This window comes from Mirounga angustirostris, unplaced genomic scaffold, assembly GCF_029215605.1.
Source record: "Mirounga angustirostris isolate CCGP_5_RB_7025 unplaced genomic scaffold, mMirAng1.0.hap1 SCAF_5, whole genome shotgun sequence".
NCBI classification, from domain to species: Eukaryota; Metazoa; Chordata; class Mammalia; order Carnivora; family Phocidae; genus Mirounga; species Mirounga angustirostris.
This window is the reverse complement of record NW_026991713.1, coordinates 38239508-38255095: the sequence shown is the minus strand read 5'-3', so window position 1 is coordinate 38255095 and position 15588 is coordinate 38239508. Positions and strand designations below refer to the sequence as shown.

General features: G+C 35.9%; 1 protein-coding gene across 2 annotated transcripts in view; it reads left to right on the top strand.

Moving 5' to 3' along the window:
* Window positions 1-3520, top strand: part of OTOGL (otogelin like) — a 131424-nt gene extending 127904 nt beyond the window's left edge. For both annotated transcript variants that reach the window (XM_045867283.2, XM_045867282.2), the window contains 2 exons: window positions 1541-1620; window positions 2295-3520. In XM_045867283.2, coding sequence (XP_045723239.1) covers window positions 1541-1620; window positions 2295-2495 — 281 coding nt within the window. In that variant the 3' untranslated portion in view covers window positions 2496-3520. The remainder of the gene's footprint in view (window positions 1-1540; window positions 1621-2294) is intronic.
* Window positions 3521-15588: the final 12068 nt, after the last annotated feature.

Sequence of the window (15588 nt, the reverse complement as noted above, 5' to 3'; positions counted from 1 at the left end):
GGAGAGTGGGGAGCTGGGTTGCTAATTTAAGTGAGTGGTTAGAGAATGCCTCTATGAGGAGGTATCATCTGGGTAGAGAATGAATGTCTTTGGAAATCCAGCCAGAAAGAATAAAAAGTATTGAAAGCAGAGGAAATAGCAAAGTTTGGCTAAGCACAGGGATGAAGGTGACAGAAAGAAGAGGGTAGATACCTTATAGGTCACATTAAAGATGATTTCATTATTAACTAATCTTTCTTACATGAGAATAGAAAGGCTAATAAAGTAACTAACCACTGAGTGAAAGCACCATAAGGAACACACCAGCCTGCCCTCCATCACCAATTCTGAACCTCCGACCAGGCTATAGGTGGGAGGCCAGGGAAAGGAGAAGGAACAAGCCTAGGATTCTGAGGAGGAGCCACGAATGAGATGGAGGAAAACCAAAGGGGGTGTTTTGGAAGCCAAGTGTGGAAACTGTATCAAGGAGGAGAGAGTGATAGACTGGGCCAAATGCTGCTGAGAAATTAAGTAGGATGAGAACTAAGCTGTGACCTCCGAAGTTAGCACTTTGAAGGTCAAGAGTGACCTTGAGAAGGACAGTTTAATTTCAGGCAATCTCTGCTACTCATCTCTACTTCAACCGCAGTAGTTTAACTTTTAGATACTTTACATGTTGGAATTTCATATAAGCACTTAAAGATTTTGTGGCTAAACTAGTTTGGAAACTGGAGATCTAATTTCAGTCTTTTGCAAACAAGGAAACTCAGCAGAATGATTTCGGTGACTTTGCTAAAGTAACAAAGCAAGTTAGTGTCAGAGTGAAGTAAGAACCTTGGTCTTTTTGCATCCTGATTCAGGGGTTATTTACATCCACTATCCTATAGCATTAAATATATATTCTTAGCTGTATTATCAAGTGGTCATCCATCACACGCACAGAGGCATATTAATGTATCATTAATTAATACAAAGTATTTTAATGTGAAGTCATAAGAGATCATTTCAGAGCCACAAATACAAACTATAATTTGACTCATCCATACATTTCAAAATGGTTAATAAATAATTCAATTACATTTATGTATGATTTTATCTTAACATCTATTAAGATAAAGTAGTTTTAAATCTGTTTTTAATTCTAAGATTTATGTATATATGTATAAATGCCTAATTATGTACATGTATATTTACTTCTACATACAATGTTTCATTATAAAAATAATTTAATATTTTTAGAATTTTAAACATTTTATCTCTCTATATGATACAAACATTGCATGTGTTAAATGTTTTGATTTATGATTATGATAACTATTCTAGGACAATAAGGTAAAGAGATAAGTATAATGCTAAAAATATGAGAAAATCTATTTAGAAAGTGAAAATAAATATCGAACGTAAAATATATGAAGGAAATTTTAAGTATACCTTAATATAGACTATATTTTATATAAATATATACATTATTTTATTTTAAATATAGGCATATGTTTAATTGAATTAAGAAACAATCTGACATGGGCCTTCTGATGAATAAATACATTCTATATTTTATCAGGCAAACGAGAAGAAAGAATATGCCAGAAAGTGATCATTAAATCAATCATAAGGAAACAGGACTGTATAAGTCAAAATCCTGTAAGTGGAAAAATATGATTTGTTACATAAAGGGCATGTGACTTTCCAAAAGCATATGTGTCACAGCACTAATATGTTTGTAAGTCAACAAAATGCTGAGTGTCACAATATTTAACTTTGAGATTATTCATACATTTTAATATTAAAATATTCTGTTTGTGAAGAAGTGTGAACTATTCTTAGCATAAATAATCAATAGTTATGAATCATAATTGCAATCTAGAGAGATGGAAATTAAAACCAAATATATTTGACTACATATTTTCTTAACTATGCAATTTAACTCAGCAAAAATAGTCTTAGTTCTAACTTTACCCCATTTAGTGTGACCTATCCAATACTACAGTCTACACGAGCCATGATACAATACAGATTACAATAGAATCATTAGATTGTGATGAACATTTTATACATACCTGACTAGTTATATGTGCAATTTATTTCAGAGTTTGATTTATGTCAGCCTTGCTGTCTTAGGCATCACCATGGAACATCTCTTGGACTTATTCAAGTTACTAAGTTTTAACTTGGTATTTTTTGCAGTCTTCTAACATAGAAGCTTGAGAGTTATTATAGTGATAATAAAGTTTTGCTTTCATTTGTTATCTTAGAAGAATTGAATAGCCAGTTTTTAAAAATTTTAAGAATTCTTTTCTCATTGTCTCTCCTTACAGGTAAATGTCACATCTTGTGATGGAAATTGCCCATCTGCTACCATATATAACATCAATATTGAGAGCCATCTAAGATTCTGCAAATGTTGTCGTGAAAATGGAGTGAGAAACTTGTCTGTGCCCCTGTATTGCTCAGGAAATGGCACTGAAGTCATGCATACCCTCCAGGAACCTATAGACTGCACATGCCAGTGGAACTAAACTTTTGGATTCTAGGAACTCTGTGCAATAATCATAATGTCAAGTGAAGTCACCTTCTAACACTATTATTTAGGCACTGGAAGATTTATACTATTTAACAATAACGTATTTTTCACACTATTGGGATATGGCAATTTAATACTTGGTACAAATATATGCAATTTCCTAGGAAAATATAGATGTATTGATTTACTCTATTTTAAAGAATCAAATGATTTTAAGTTGTTCAGCTGAAATGCAGTTATGTATATAATTGCAACATGCCACAGCCCTGGGATATTGTCATCAATTAGAAGATTATTTTGCAGAAATTTTCAGTTGCACCCAATAGTGACTTTTTTGCTTTACGAAGTCTGCCAAATTAAGGTAACAGTACTCGTTCATTGCCACTGTTTAGTCTGGTAAATGTAATTAGTTAGAATTGACATCTGTATAGTCATAAAGAGTAGGATACTTTGAGACAGATCACAGAACTACAGGATTTTAGATTTTTTAAAGCCTGAATGAATATTAGGGTTGTTATTGCAAATTCCTCTCATTTTGCAGTATATCAGGTCATTGGAGAAGCCGTGTGACTTACCCCAAGTGACTTTGTGCATTCCAGTCCTATGCTCTTTTCTTTTGAACAGTATAGTAAAGTGTCTGTCACAGAACCTTTGATTCTTAAAGAGTTTGCTTTGCATAGAATTAAGACTTTCAAACTCAATTCCTTTTAAAGAAATGAAAAAAAATGCCACACATACATATGTATATACATACATATAATAGTAATCCCAATAATAGGAAATGGAGAAATGTAGCATTAGTTGCTAAATAGTGGAAGGATATCTTGGACTTTTATTTTTTTATACCATTACAACTGTTATTAAATATGTTGTTATTATTTAACGTTTAATTAACTATTTGCTAGCTCACGGACCTATGATTTTTTATATGTATTTGCATTCGATCAAAGTTGCATGCTATTTTGCTTTTCATGCTGCTGCTTTGCCAATGAAGAATGAAATAAAATTATTTGAATGTATTAATAATTCTACAGTGGAATGCTGCACTTTTTAAATATAGTAAATTATTGTCATTTGCAAGGAACATACCTTGCGATCTTTGCAAATCCCCAAATTTTCTGCCACTTACAGTATAGAATTACTTGAGTTTCCTCATCTGTAAAAAGGAGAGAATGCCCTACTTGGTATGATTGTTGTGGGGATCAAATGAAGTCAAATAGCAACAAGAAAACAGTAGAGATGCACTGAAAAGCAGATGCGGGGGCCTGATGGACGAGGTTCAGATTTCAGCTAGGTGAGTACTTGGGTTTCAAAATCATGCTTCCCAGAAAAAAATGCAACTTCCTAGATATTTTGGACCTCCAGGGTTACTAAGAAATGAGTGAAAGAATGAAATGAACATTGCATCTGCAATGTCCCAGTGTCTACTATTTATAAAAATTGACTTTATCTTATTTGTGCTTAATAAAAATGCTTCATCTAGACACTAACATTTTGGTATTCTTTGACTCCTGTTAACATATAGATTGAATCAAACATCTTTGGTTAAAATAACATTGCTTGAAAGAAACTATTATGTACCTCAGCTGAGGCACATAATGTATATTGTCTGCCACACATTTCTTTATTTTCATTCTCTGTAAAATACTTGTCATTAAATTAAAAATACTAAATCACATTTAGACCTATTTGTGGGGGAAAATGGGAAACACTGTCCTAGAACATCGTAAGCTTTCTGCAATACAACAGATAGGTATTGAGCACCTGCTATGTGCCAGGTGCTGTTCTAAGCTCTGAGGATATAGGTAAAGTAAAGCAGACACAGTGTGGACCCTCCTGTAATTTAAAATCTAGTGAGAAAGTAGGCATTAGTTAAATAAACATATCTATGAGAAAGTTTAGAAGTTTAGAATGTAGCATATGATTCAGGTGGCCCTCAGATCATCAGAGATGATGATTTGGGACACCTGGATAATGACCTGGACAATATCTTGGTGTTGGGACAAATGGATAATAACTTGGACAAAGAAAAATTTGGATTTGTACATCCATTGACATGAGGATAAATTCTACGTGAATCAGAGATTTAAATGTTTAAAAGGGAACATTCAAAAATGTTCAAAAAACCAGTTAGAAGTTTAGAACTTCTAAAGAAATTATGGGAGAAATTCACTAATAGTGAATGGGAAGAGTGGGAAGAGTCATTCTAATTCTGATTCAATATCCAGAAGCCCAGAAGAAAAGATTGATAAATTTAACAAGAAAAGTGAAAACAAATTCTGCAAGACAAAAAAAGTCAAAGTCAAAAGAAAAAGGTAAGACCAAAGCACAATATTTACAACGTATCACTGATAAAGGCTAGTCTTCTATATAGAGAGCTCCTAAAAAAATCAGAAAAGGAAAATATGAACAATCTAATTGAAAAATGGGCCAATAACTTGAACTGGTATTACAGAGAAAAAGAAATAATCCTTGAGGACACTGGAAAGATAATCGAGCATACTCTTAAGATTTATTTATTGATTTGAAAGAGAGAGAGAGAGAGAGAATGAGAGAATGGTGGGGAGGGGTAGAGGGAGAGGGAAAGTGAATCCCAAGCAGAATCCCAGCTCAGCACAAAGGCTGATGCAGGGCTCAATTCCACCACCCTGAGATCACGATCCCATCAAAACCAAGAGTTGGACATTCAACTGACTGCACTACCCAGGCGCCCCAGTGGAGCATACTTTTAATAAAAGCATTTCACATTCAGTTTACACTGACAAGCCATTTCTCACCTACCAGATGGTAACAAATTAAAAGTTTAATTATACTTTTATTTTTTAGGCTAAGCAGCTTATAAAACACAAACATTTATTTCTTATAAATAAAGGCTGGGAAGTCCAAGATCTTCTGGATCTTCCCAAAAGGCTGGGTCTCTTCTGGAAGGGCACTAATCCTACTCAGGAGGGCTCCACCCTCATGTTCTACTCACTTCCCAAAGGGCCCACTTCCTAATGCCATCACATAGGATGTTAGGATTTCAACATACGAATTTAAGGTGGGGCAGGGAGTGGGAGACACAAAAATTCAGACCATAGCAAGTAGGTTGAAAGGTGATTAGTGGGTGGTAAATTGAACTCAATATATACACTCCTCCTGATATACTCATGCCCAGATTCACTCAGACACATGCTCATGTTTCTGCAGCTGGTGGTCCTGGACCTGCTCCCACCTTCACGATAATTCTCTATGCATTCCGCCTGAAACAGCTAGGCAGGAACGGCCCCAGTGCATGTGCAGAGGACCAGCCAAGGCCATCGGCCTCCTTGCCTTCCCCTGACCAGTGTTTTCTTTCTGCCTGCCATAGGCGCTCTGGCTTCTCCCACCACTTCTGAGCCTGGAAGAAGCACCATACCCCCTTGACTACCCTGATAAATTGGGTAACACAGCTGGAATAAAGGGGGAATAAATACCCTGTGAGGTGAACTCTGAACAATGACGACAGGCCCAGGAGCAAGCAGGTAAATTGCTCACTGTCACTCCTCATGCTCACCGACCATTCCCAGACACAGTGATTCCTTTGGCCTTTCCAGATATATCTGTGTTCTATGTGAGCTGCGGCCTACTCTCTAATAATTCGACTTGTATTTACTTTTGTTTCTCTCCTGCCCCACTTCCCTTAAATCGGTTCCTTGCAGAGTCTTCCCCACGTCAGTAAATAACAAATTTAATGTCTGTATGTGCTGTGTCAGCATGTACTTGAACCACGTACATATTTCCTGACCGGCTCAGAAATTTACATTAAAACTACAAAATGCTAACTTTAGCTTATTAAATCAATAAGGATTTAGCTGTTCACTGTGTCCTGTTGGAAGGGAGAAGAGTGAAAAACAAACTCATGCACTTTCTAGGAGAAAAAGAATATAAAACATCCACCTAAATAATTTCTATTGTCATTTTACTTATTTTCGCTTTCTCCCTGCCTCTCTTGATCTGGGATTAAATTGAATATACATATACATATATACGTATATATATATAAATTTTAAATTTCTTTAAGAATTTTTATATTCTAGGGGTGCCTGGGTGGCTCAGTTGGTTAGGCATCTGCCTTCAGCTCAGGTCATGATCCCAGAGTCCTGGGATTGAGTCCCACATCGGGCTCCCAGCTCGGGGGGAGCCTGCTTCTCCCTCTGACCCACTCTCCCCTCTCATGCTGTTTCTCACTCTCTTTCTCTCTCTCAAATAAATAAAATGTTTAAAAAAAAAGAATTTTTATATTCTAAAAAGCTTTCCTGCAGTAGAAATTTTATATGCTATATAGTATTTTCATAAATATCATGATTTATTTAACCAGTCTATTAATGGATATTAAATATGTTTCTCATTTTCCCTATTATAAACTCTTATGCATGAAGTGGAATTGAAGGACCCAAATGGCATCAACATGCTGAAGAATTTCCATACATTTTGCTAATTTGTCTTCCACAAGTGCTGATCAACTTTTTTCTTCCCCAAGAAGTTTATGAGTTTGTTTCTTTTATCCTTTATCATAATCAATACTAGGTAGTAGCAGACAAAAGTCCTTATTGATATAATAAGAAAAAAGGTCAGCTCACAGTAGAATAGATATCTGATGGTGCCACTGAATTCAAACCTTTTTATATACTCATTTTATCTCTTGTATATTTTTTCTTTGTCCATTTTCTTAGTGGTAATTTTATAGAGTGCCCTTTCAGGACAAATGATTTTGCAAGCTTTAATTCACCTGTCTCCACCTTTAAGTACTATAATTAATATACCCTGGGACTTTTGATTCTGTTTTTAAAATTAAATTATTAGTAGTAAAACAAAACCTCTACGTGTTAGCTTTAAGAGATGAATATGAATAAATTATTGATATATTCCATTCAATTTAAACTGAAAAGGAGAGAAGACAGATACGGTACCTTGAGGCTCTAATGTCCAAAAGAGAATAGAGGCTCTTAATAGGAATTAAAAGGTTTCTGAGCTTTTTCTAGGCAATTAATTATCATGTAATATTTCAAGGTTAATGTTCACATTACATAGAAAATAACACCATTGAAATCAAAATATCTCAACAATTTCTTAAAATTAACCTTTGACAGAGTTTGTGGTTACAACATGTAAATTCAGAAGATTTCAAGATACACAAAAATTATGACCCTGGCCAGAAGGCTTACAGCCCAAGTGAATCAGGATTCACATTTGTGCTAATATTCCCAGATAAGGTCACTGTGAATGGTCCAGAAGTCTGGTTTCTATATAAAAGTGCTCAGCTGAGGGGCAAAGGAGTACTGAAATCTGGCTTATGTTTCTCAAGCCAGGTCATGTACCCTGACAAGAAGCTGTTTCTACTCAGAGGAAGGAATGCCTTTTTCTTTGCATGAAGACACTGGCCTCTCGCCAAGCCAAACACCCATTTGGGAGTACATCTTCCCAGAGGGAGGAGCTGTTTCTAATAATTCCTGAGGTATTTTCTAATTTATCCACAAGACATTGTGCCTTTTCCTAATGTATCTATCATGAGGAGGCATCTTTTGCTAGTTTGCACAAAGGTTAGCAACGATCTTGTTCTTAGCTTTAGCATACATTTTTTTCTAATAATGTTGTATAAATGGCCTTGGTACTTGAAATCTTGCCTGTACACTGCATCTTTGGGGGGGAATTATTTCACTAACAACTGCTAACTAGAAAGACTGATGATCTGGTTAAAGTAAAAATTCTATCACATTATCAAAAATGTTATCTACTGTCAGAAAATAGATTACAGAAATCTTGAGATGGATAAAAAATTTTAAAAATTGTATTTTATTTACTAAAGATATGGAATTTAACTTTTCTGCCTTCTCAGTCATATTTATTTTGTGCCCCAATTAAATTTTGTCTGTCTATATATTCTATTAAAAGCTATATATGCATGCACATAAACACACATAAAAATAAGTTCAGTTTTGCAACCTAATTTAATAGTTCTGTATGTGAATTAACCGAAGTCCTTACTGTCAGTCCTAATATCTCCATTATTGAATTCTTAGTTTGTTTTATTTCTTGGTTGCTTATGTCTTCAAGTAATTTTTCTCCAGAAAGGCATATAGATTATATATCTCCTAAGGCATTATTCACACTGTAGCTTGATAGCTAAGGTCTCAGGCTCTCGGATGAAATAGGTATAAGTTCAAATCCTAATACCACCCTTTTCTGTGTGACTCTAAATAAACTTAATAATTTTACACTTCATAGTTTTCAAATTTCTCATAGGATTTGTGTGAGGTTAATGGAGTTAATACAGGTAAATTACTTACTAGAGTGTTTAACACATACAGAGGACTTGATATATATAAGCTCAGTATAAAAATTTGAGGTCAGAGTTTGCTTTCAAAACTCTAGACATTGCTTCATTGTGATTGGACATTTAGTGCTCTAAAAGAAAAGTCTGGTTTCCATTTTAGTATTTGGTTCCATTATAGGTATATTTCTTTTCCTTTTTTTTTTGAATTATTGCTTATTATAATTTTCCTTCAAGTTTTGAATTCAATACTACTGTGGGAGTGTGTATAGGTATGGTTCGCTATTTATTTTCCTTTGGATCTTCTGATATTCACACAATATTTTTCTAAATATATAAAAGGTGTTTCTTCTATTGCTAGTATATTTTTATTTGATATGTTTTCCTTTTAATCTGGTTTTATATTCAGAAATATTAATTATGTATACATTGTTTTTCTTTCATACCTATGACATTTTCTATGTCTTCATCTATTTGTCTTTTTTGCTCTCCATAATTGTATATTAAGTTTTCTTCCATAATAGTTATTCATACTTGCTCTACTTCCATCGGTGTAGATTGGTGTAAATCTGCAAATGCATTTTGTTTCCTCATATTTATTCATATCAGATTCCCTTTTTAACTCATCTAATTTTTTTTTTAACTTCAGGTTATTTTCTTTTTATACAAGACTATTCTTCCCTCTCAATATTTTTCCATGGTTTTATGGAAATCATGTATTTTGTGTACTTCAGACAAAAACAAAAATTTTCCTGGTTTCTTCCCCTGAATTCTGCATCAGAGTGCTTATAATAGCTAATCTCTTCTTCTCCTCAGTTTTTAGGATGATATTTTCTTTGCTTTGTAGTACTTTTTCATAGGTCTCATGGCTTATTTTCATGCCATTTTGGCTATTCATATTAGGTTATATGGATTGTCCATGGTTGTCCTCTATTACCACTTAAGGAATGGTAAGAATTTTACTCTCATATTTCCAGCTACAGGGCAGAATGATAAAGTTGATTCCTATTTTACTTTCCATATTCTGGCGAGCATGTCCTAATAGTTCTCAACTACGAAGGTGACAGATTCCTCACCATCCTTTCATGCTTCTCTGATATCCCGAATTGTCAAAATTCATCAAAAACTATGATTTTCTTTGTTCACAGCTACCATTTTTATCGTCCATTTTTCTTGACACTCTCTTCATCTATAATGTTTATCTTGTAATGACTACTCATAAAATACAGTGGAGTACTGCTAAAATCCCTTGTTTCCTGGGAGCTGCTATCTTTCAAGAGATCCAGAAAGACCAGAAAGAGAGTCAGAATTCAAGAAAGTTTAGCTACTTTTGAAAGACATTGTTTCGTCACCCTGTGGCCACTGTCCAGCTTCTGATGCATAGAACTCTGAGTTAAGGAATTGGGAATGAGAGAGATATAAGCTATCTCCTTTGTCTTTCCTGGTAAATTTTATCTATAATAAATAACAGATTTTCTTCTGAAATCAGTTTTGTTCTGTTATACGATTTCAGATCGTGAACTTTGTTTTGTTTTGTTTTTATATTTTAGAACAGTACAAACTGAGACTCGAATATCAACATTATACAAAAGGTCTACAAAATTTTGCAAAGGAGTCTTGAGAAAATAAAATGACTATACTAGTAGGATAACAAATGCTTAACCAAACATATGAGAATTATTTAATGTTGAGAACAGATTAAAATCAACATTTAGGAAATTATTTCTTAACTTTAGAAAAAGTCTGTAAGATATAAATATATTAGACCTGCTAAAAGTAGTACATGAATACCTGTGTTTTTTGTCATATTCATTTCCTTGATCTAACTGCTCTAAATTATATCAAATAGGATGAGATTAATTATGTAATCAATGGATAAGGATATTCTTCTGAGATTCATGGTTAGGAAAACAGCCTCTGGAACTAGGATGCCTGGGATCAAATCCCAATGATGTTACTTATTAATCCTGGGGAGGATAAGTGCCACTGCAAAGAATATCTTTCACAAGATTTAAGAATTTGAGATAACCAACTTTGAGATGGGCCAGAGTGAATGAAGTGCCAGGACTTGAATGCATTTATCTCTGCTTCCCTTGCTCTGCCAACTCCGTTTTCTCCTGCTGCATTCCTGGTGCTCCACATGGCAACTTTGTATATGGCTACGGCAGCTTCCATGAAAACAACCTTCAATATGTTTTCCAACAAAGAAGACAGGACATCTATCTCTGAGCAATGACTGCCCAAGTTTGCAATCACATTAACTGTGGATATTGCTTCTCTATTGCTGTGAAATGAAGTACCACAAATTTAATGTCTTGAATCAAAACATTTATTATCTGACAATTTCTGTGAACGAGGAGTCTGGGCTCTCTGCTCAGGATCTCACCAGGCTGAAATCAAGTTGTTATTTAGGACTGTGATCTCATCTGAGGCTATGGGTCCTCTGTTTCAAGCTCATTCACATTGTTGGCAGAATTAAATTCCGTGAGACTGTAGGACTGAGATCACGTGTTCTGGCTGGCTGTAGGCTGGGGCACACATTCAGCCCCTGGAGGCAAGGCTCATGTTCTAACCACCTGGCCCTCTCATATCATGGCAACTTCTTCAAAGTCAGCAGGAGAATGCCTCTTTTGTTCTGCTACAGGGAAGTCTTCTATAATGTAAATAATCATGGTAGTGATGATCTCATCATTTTCACAGGTCCACCAAACCTCAGGGGGAGGGGATTATACAGGGTATGAATAACAGGGGATGGAAATCTTAGGTGTCAGTGTCATCCTAGAATTGTGCCAACAGTAGGTGTTAGAGTATCATGCTTGGACCGCCAGGGTCATTGGCCATCCCTATGAGCTCACAGAGCTCCCTTATCCTCTAGTGTCCTAAAAAGAGAGACAAAAACAGTCCCACTAATTCATCCAAGTTAGAAGTTTTAAGGAGGGATGTTTTTATGTTGGTCTTTAACTTTTTTCTTTCATTTTTCAGGGTATAAAGATAGTGGATCTTCCCGTCTGGATATAAAGACCTTGTAGTAAGGAAGTTACAAGTTTTCTTGCTTCAGCTTTCCTGTCCCTCCAGCTAAGATATTTTCTTCATCAAGGTTTCTCAGTAAAAATTTATAAAATTCATTAAACATATTAAATGTACTGATAATCTCATTTAGAAATAAATTCCCACCCATCCTGGCATACTTGTTAATAAATCTATCAGAAAAGCCATAAACGTGATGGACCAGACCTCAAATTATTTCACAACCATCCCATTCCAGAGATGCAGATCCTTTTTGTTTAGTCTCAATTCTCAATATGACATTTGCATTTTAGTCCACACCAATAAATACAGATAAATCTGAGTTTTAATATTGGATTCTGAAATGCAGCCAATAACACTTTATTAAATATATCACTTTCACTCAAAGCAAATTCATTTGGATTAATTTGGATGATTAAATCATTTCATAAAAGATCTGTTGCAATAACTACTTTTCATATTGTATAAATAAATATGCTAAAAAGATAATACCACAAATTATTAGGAAATTTTGCATTGTAGAAAAGGCCAATCCTAGTTATAGAACTAAAACACCAAGCTTTTTGGCATCACATTTAAGAAACAAATACAGATGAAAAACATGCTGCTAATCCATCTTTTATTTTCTTTCTTTTGTAACCCAGGCCAGCAAAATAAAGCTTAGAAATTCTACAGCAACAATGGCTTTCCTTTAAATAATGATAGAAATCTGGCTCACTTTGATTACATGTCAGCTTATAAAAGTGTTATTTTTGTGAGAAAATTTGAAGTATCTCCTTTGAAAGAGGACATTTAAGAAGACACGTAAGAACAGGAGACAGAAAACAAGGAAAGATAAAAACAGTACATCTAATTTATCTAGAAGATTTGAGAAAGAATATTTTTGTGCTGGTCTTTAACTTTTAAGCACTGTTCCATTTTAACCTTAAAACAATATAATTTTCCACAGTCTGAAATGTGACAAATCTTGCTACTCTAAAGAGTAAATCATTAGGAAAGAAAGAGTCTCATGCACATCACAAACGGTTCAGAAAAAGACTCTTCAGAGTCAAAGCAGAACCAGATTAGAGGACTCATAAGTCATACATTAGGTTGTTTAGAGTGACATGACTCATCTTAAAACTTGTATTTGTTTCAAAAACATTGAAAAATATTTATAATGAAGTAAGTCTCAAGTGTCACCTAGAAAAAGGAGGTGGCAGAGTTTTATAATATTCCCTCTACAAGTATTTATTCAAAAAATACTTGTTGAGTGCTCACTATGTAAGGTATCACAATTGGCTTGTGAGTAATATGCAAATCAATAGGAAATAAGACTTACCTTCAGGGAGACTACAATCTGATAGAGATACTAAGATGTTCACAGATAATTATATAAAAAATAGAATTCAATGAGCCATGTATTAGAGGCAATAAGTACCACAGAAGCACAGAGGAGGGGGGATAGAGCTCTTGTTAGGAATACCAGGAAAAGTTTCATGAAGATGGTGAAATAAGAGAAAGTATTGCAGGGAAAAACAGTGAACTGAACATGTATGAAGTAAGCCGAAATGTTTCTGGAGGACTTCAATGGGCACAGTAAGGAATTAGGGAGGCTGAGGAGCCAATGAAGACACTGTGAGCTGTAAAGTAACATTATCAGAACTGAACTCTAGGAAGATTAATCTGAAGACAGTTGAAAATAGATGAAAAACCAGAGATAAGGAGACTTGTTTGTTTTGTTTTGTATTTTGGGGGGGAGAGAGGAGGGGGACAGGCAGAGGGAGAGGGAAAGGGAAAAAGAGAATCTTAAGCAGGCTCCACACCCAGCACAGAGCTGAGGCTGGGCTCAATCTCAAGACCCCGAGATCATGACCTGAACCCAAATCAAGAGTTAGACGCTTAACTGATTGAGCCACCCAGGTGCCCCTAGAGATAAGGAGACCTGTTTTAGACCAATCTAATAAGAAGGAATGAAGGGATGCCAGTTATCTTAGTGTGATACTGTGATCTATAATAAAATATATATTTGGTCCTCATCACTGTTTCCCTTGGAATTTCCTAAGTGATGGGAGCTATAAAGGTGTCTTCTGTTATTTTAATGAGGTGACTTTTGGACAGATTCTAAGAATGGGGGCTGGTTGCCAGTGAAGCCAACCATATGATCAGGGGGTTGGAAATTTCAATCACATCACCACCTCCCAGAAGGGGAGAGGGCTTTGAGGTTGAATCAATCACCAATGGCCACAGTTGATTTAATCAACTATTGGGGGAGCTTCTGGGTTGGTGAACACATGAAGATTTGGGGAGAGCGGTGTACTCCAAGAGGACATGAATGTCTCTTCCCACATACCTTGCTCTTGCATCTCTTCCATGTGGCTGTTCCTGAGTTCCATCCTTTTATAATAATAAACCTGTCATCTAGTGAGTAAACTGATTTTCTGAGTTGGGTGTGCCACTCTAGCAAATTAATTGAACTCAGGGAGTTCAGTTGAACCTACAGCCAGTAGGTCAGAAGCATGGATAGCAACCTGGGCTTGTGACAGACATATGGAATGGCATGGTGGGGGGAGTCTTGTAGGACTGAATGCTTAGCCTGTGGAATTTGACTCTATCTTTGTGTAGACAGTGTCAGAATTGAGTTGAATTGTAGGACACCAAGCTGGTATCCCGAGAATTCACACACATTGGAATTGGGTCCAGGAGCCCAAAGATTAGATGAGAGGGAAAGAGGACCTGGATTTAGATAGTAAGAACAAGAACAAGAGGAATACGGTTGTGCACAGGATCACAGTATGATTAGGGAGAACTAATAACATTGTTGCTATAGCTTCAGTGCTTAGCACTGTGCTTGACACATAGCATGCACTCAAAACTTGATTGGATGACTGGAATTTGAAGGTGAGGAAGGGATGGGTATTACTTGTATAATTGTTACATTTCTATCAGAGATGTGGTTATACATATATGTCCACCCAACCTCTGGTGAAGATGTGGGTTTCTTTTCATAATAGTTATTTAAATAAGATGCCAAACAACATATTTCCTAATAGGGTGACTCAGTCGCTTAAGCGTCTGCCTTTGGCTAAGGTCATGATCCCAGCATCCTGGGATAGAGCCCTGCATCAGGCTCCTTGCTCAGCAGGAAGCCTGCTTCTCCCTCTCCCACTCCCCCTGCTTTTGTTCCCGCTCTTGCTGTGTCTCTCTCTGTCAAAGAAATGAATGAACTGAGATTCCAACTCTTAAACATGGCATATACTTTCCAGAGAGAGATAGCTAAGGTTATCACCTAAGCCCATGGTCCTGGGACTAGAGAGGGAGTAATTGCCCTAAGAGAAGTTTTAGAGGTAGAATCAAAAAAAGATTTTTGAGGACAAAATTGACTTTGGGTAGTGAGGGAAAGAATCTGAGGACGCAGAGTTGATAATTTTTTTGTTTGGTTGGCTGACGCTCTACTCAGGAAGGGCTGGGAAAAGGATGATCATGAATTTCATTTTGGAAAGATGGTTTGGAATTGCCTTTTGGGGACATCGGGGCGAAGATGGCCAGTGCAGAGCCGTAAATACTGCTCTGGAGTCCCGGAAAGAAATGAGGGGCAAGAAGGAGTGACAGGCAGTCTAGAATAGGACTGTAATCACAAAAGTGAACGAAATACCCCAGACTCAACGAAGGCACCATGGGTCAAGTCCACTTTTAAGGTGGAAATGTCAGAGGATAATGTGGATTGAGAAAATGGAAGATCCAGGTGAGAGTGCTGTCAGGGATGCTAACTGTGGAGAAGATCTCAGAA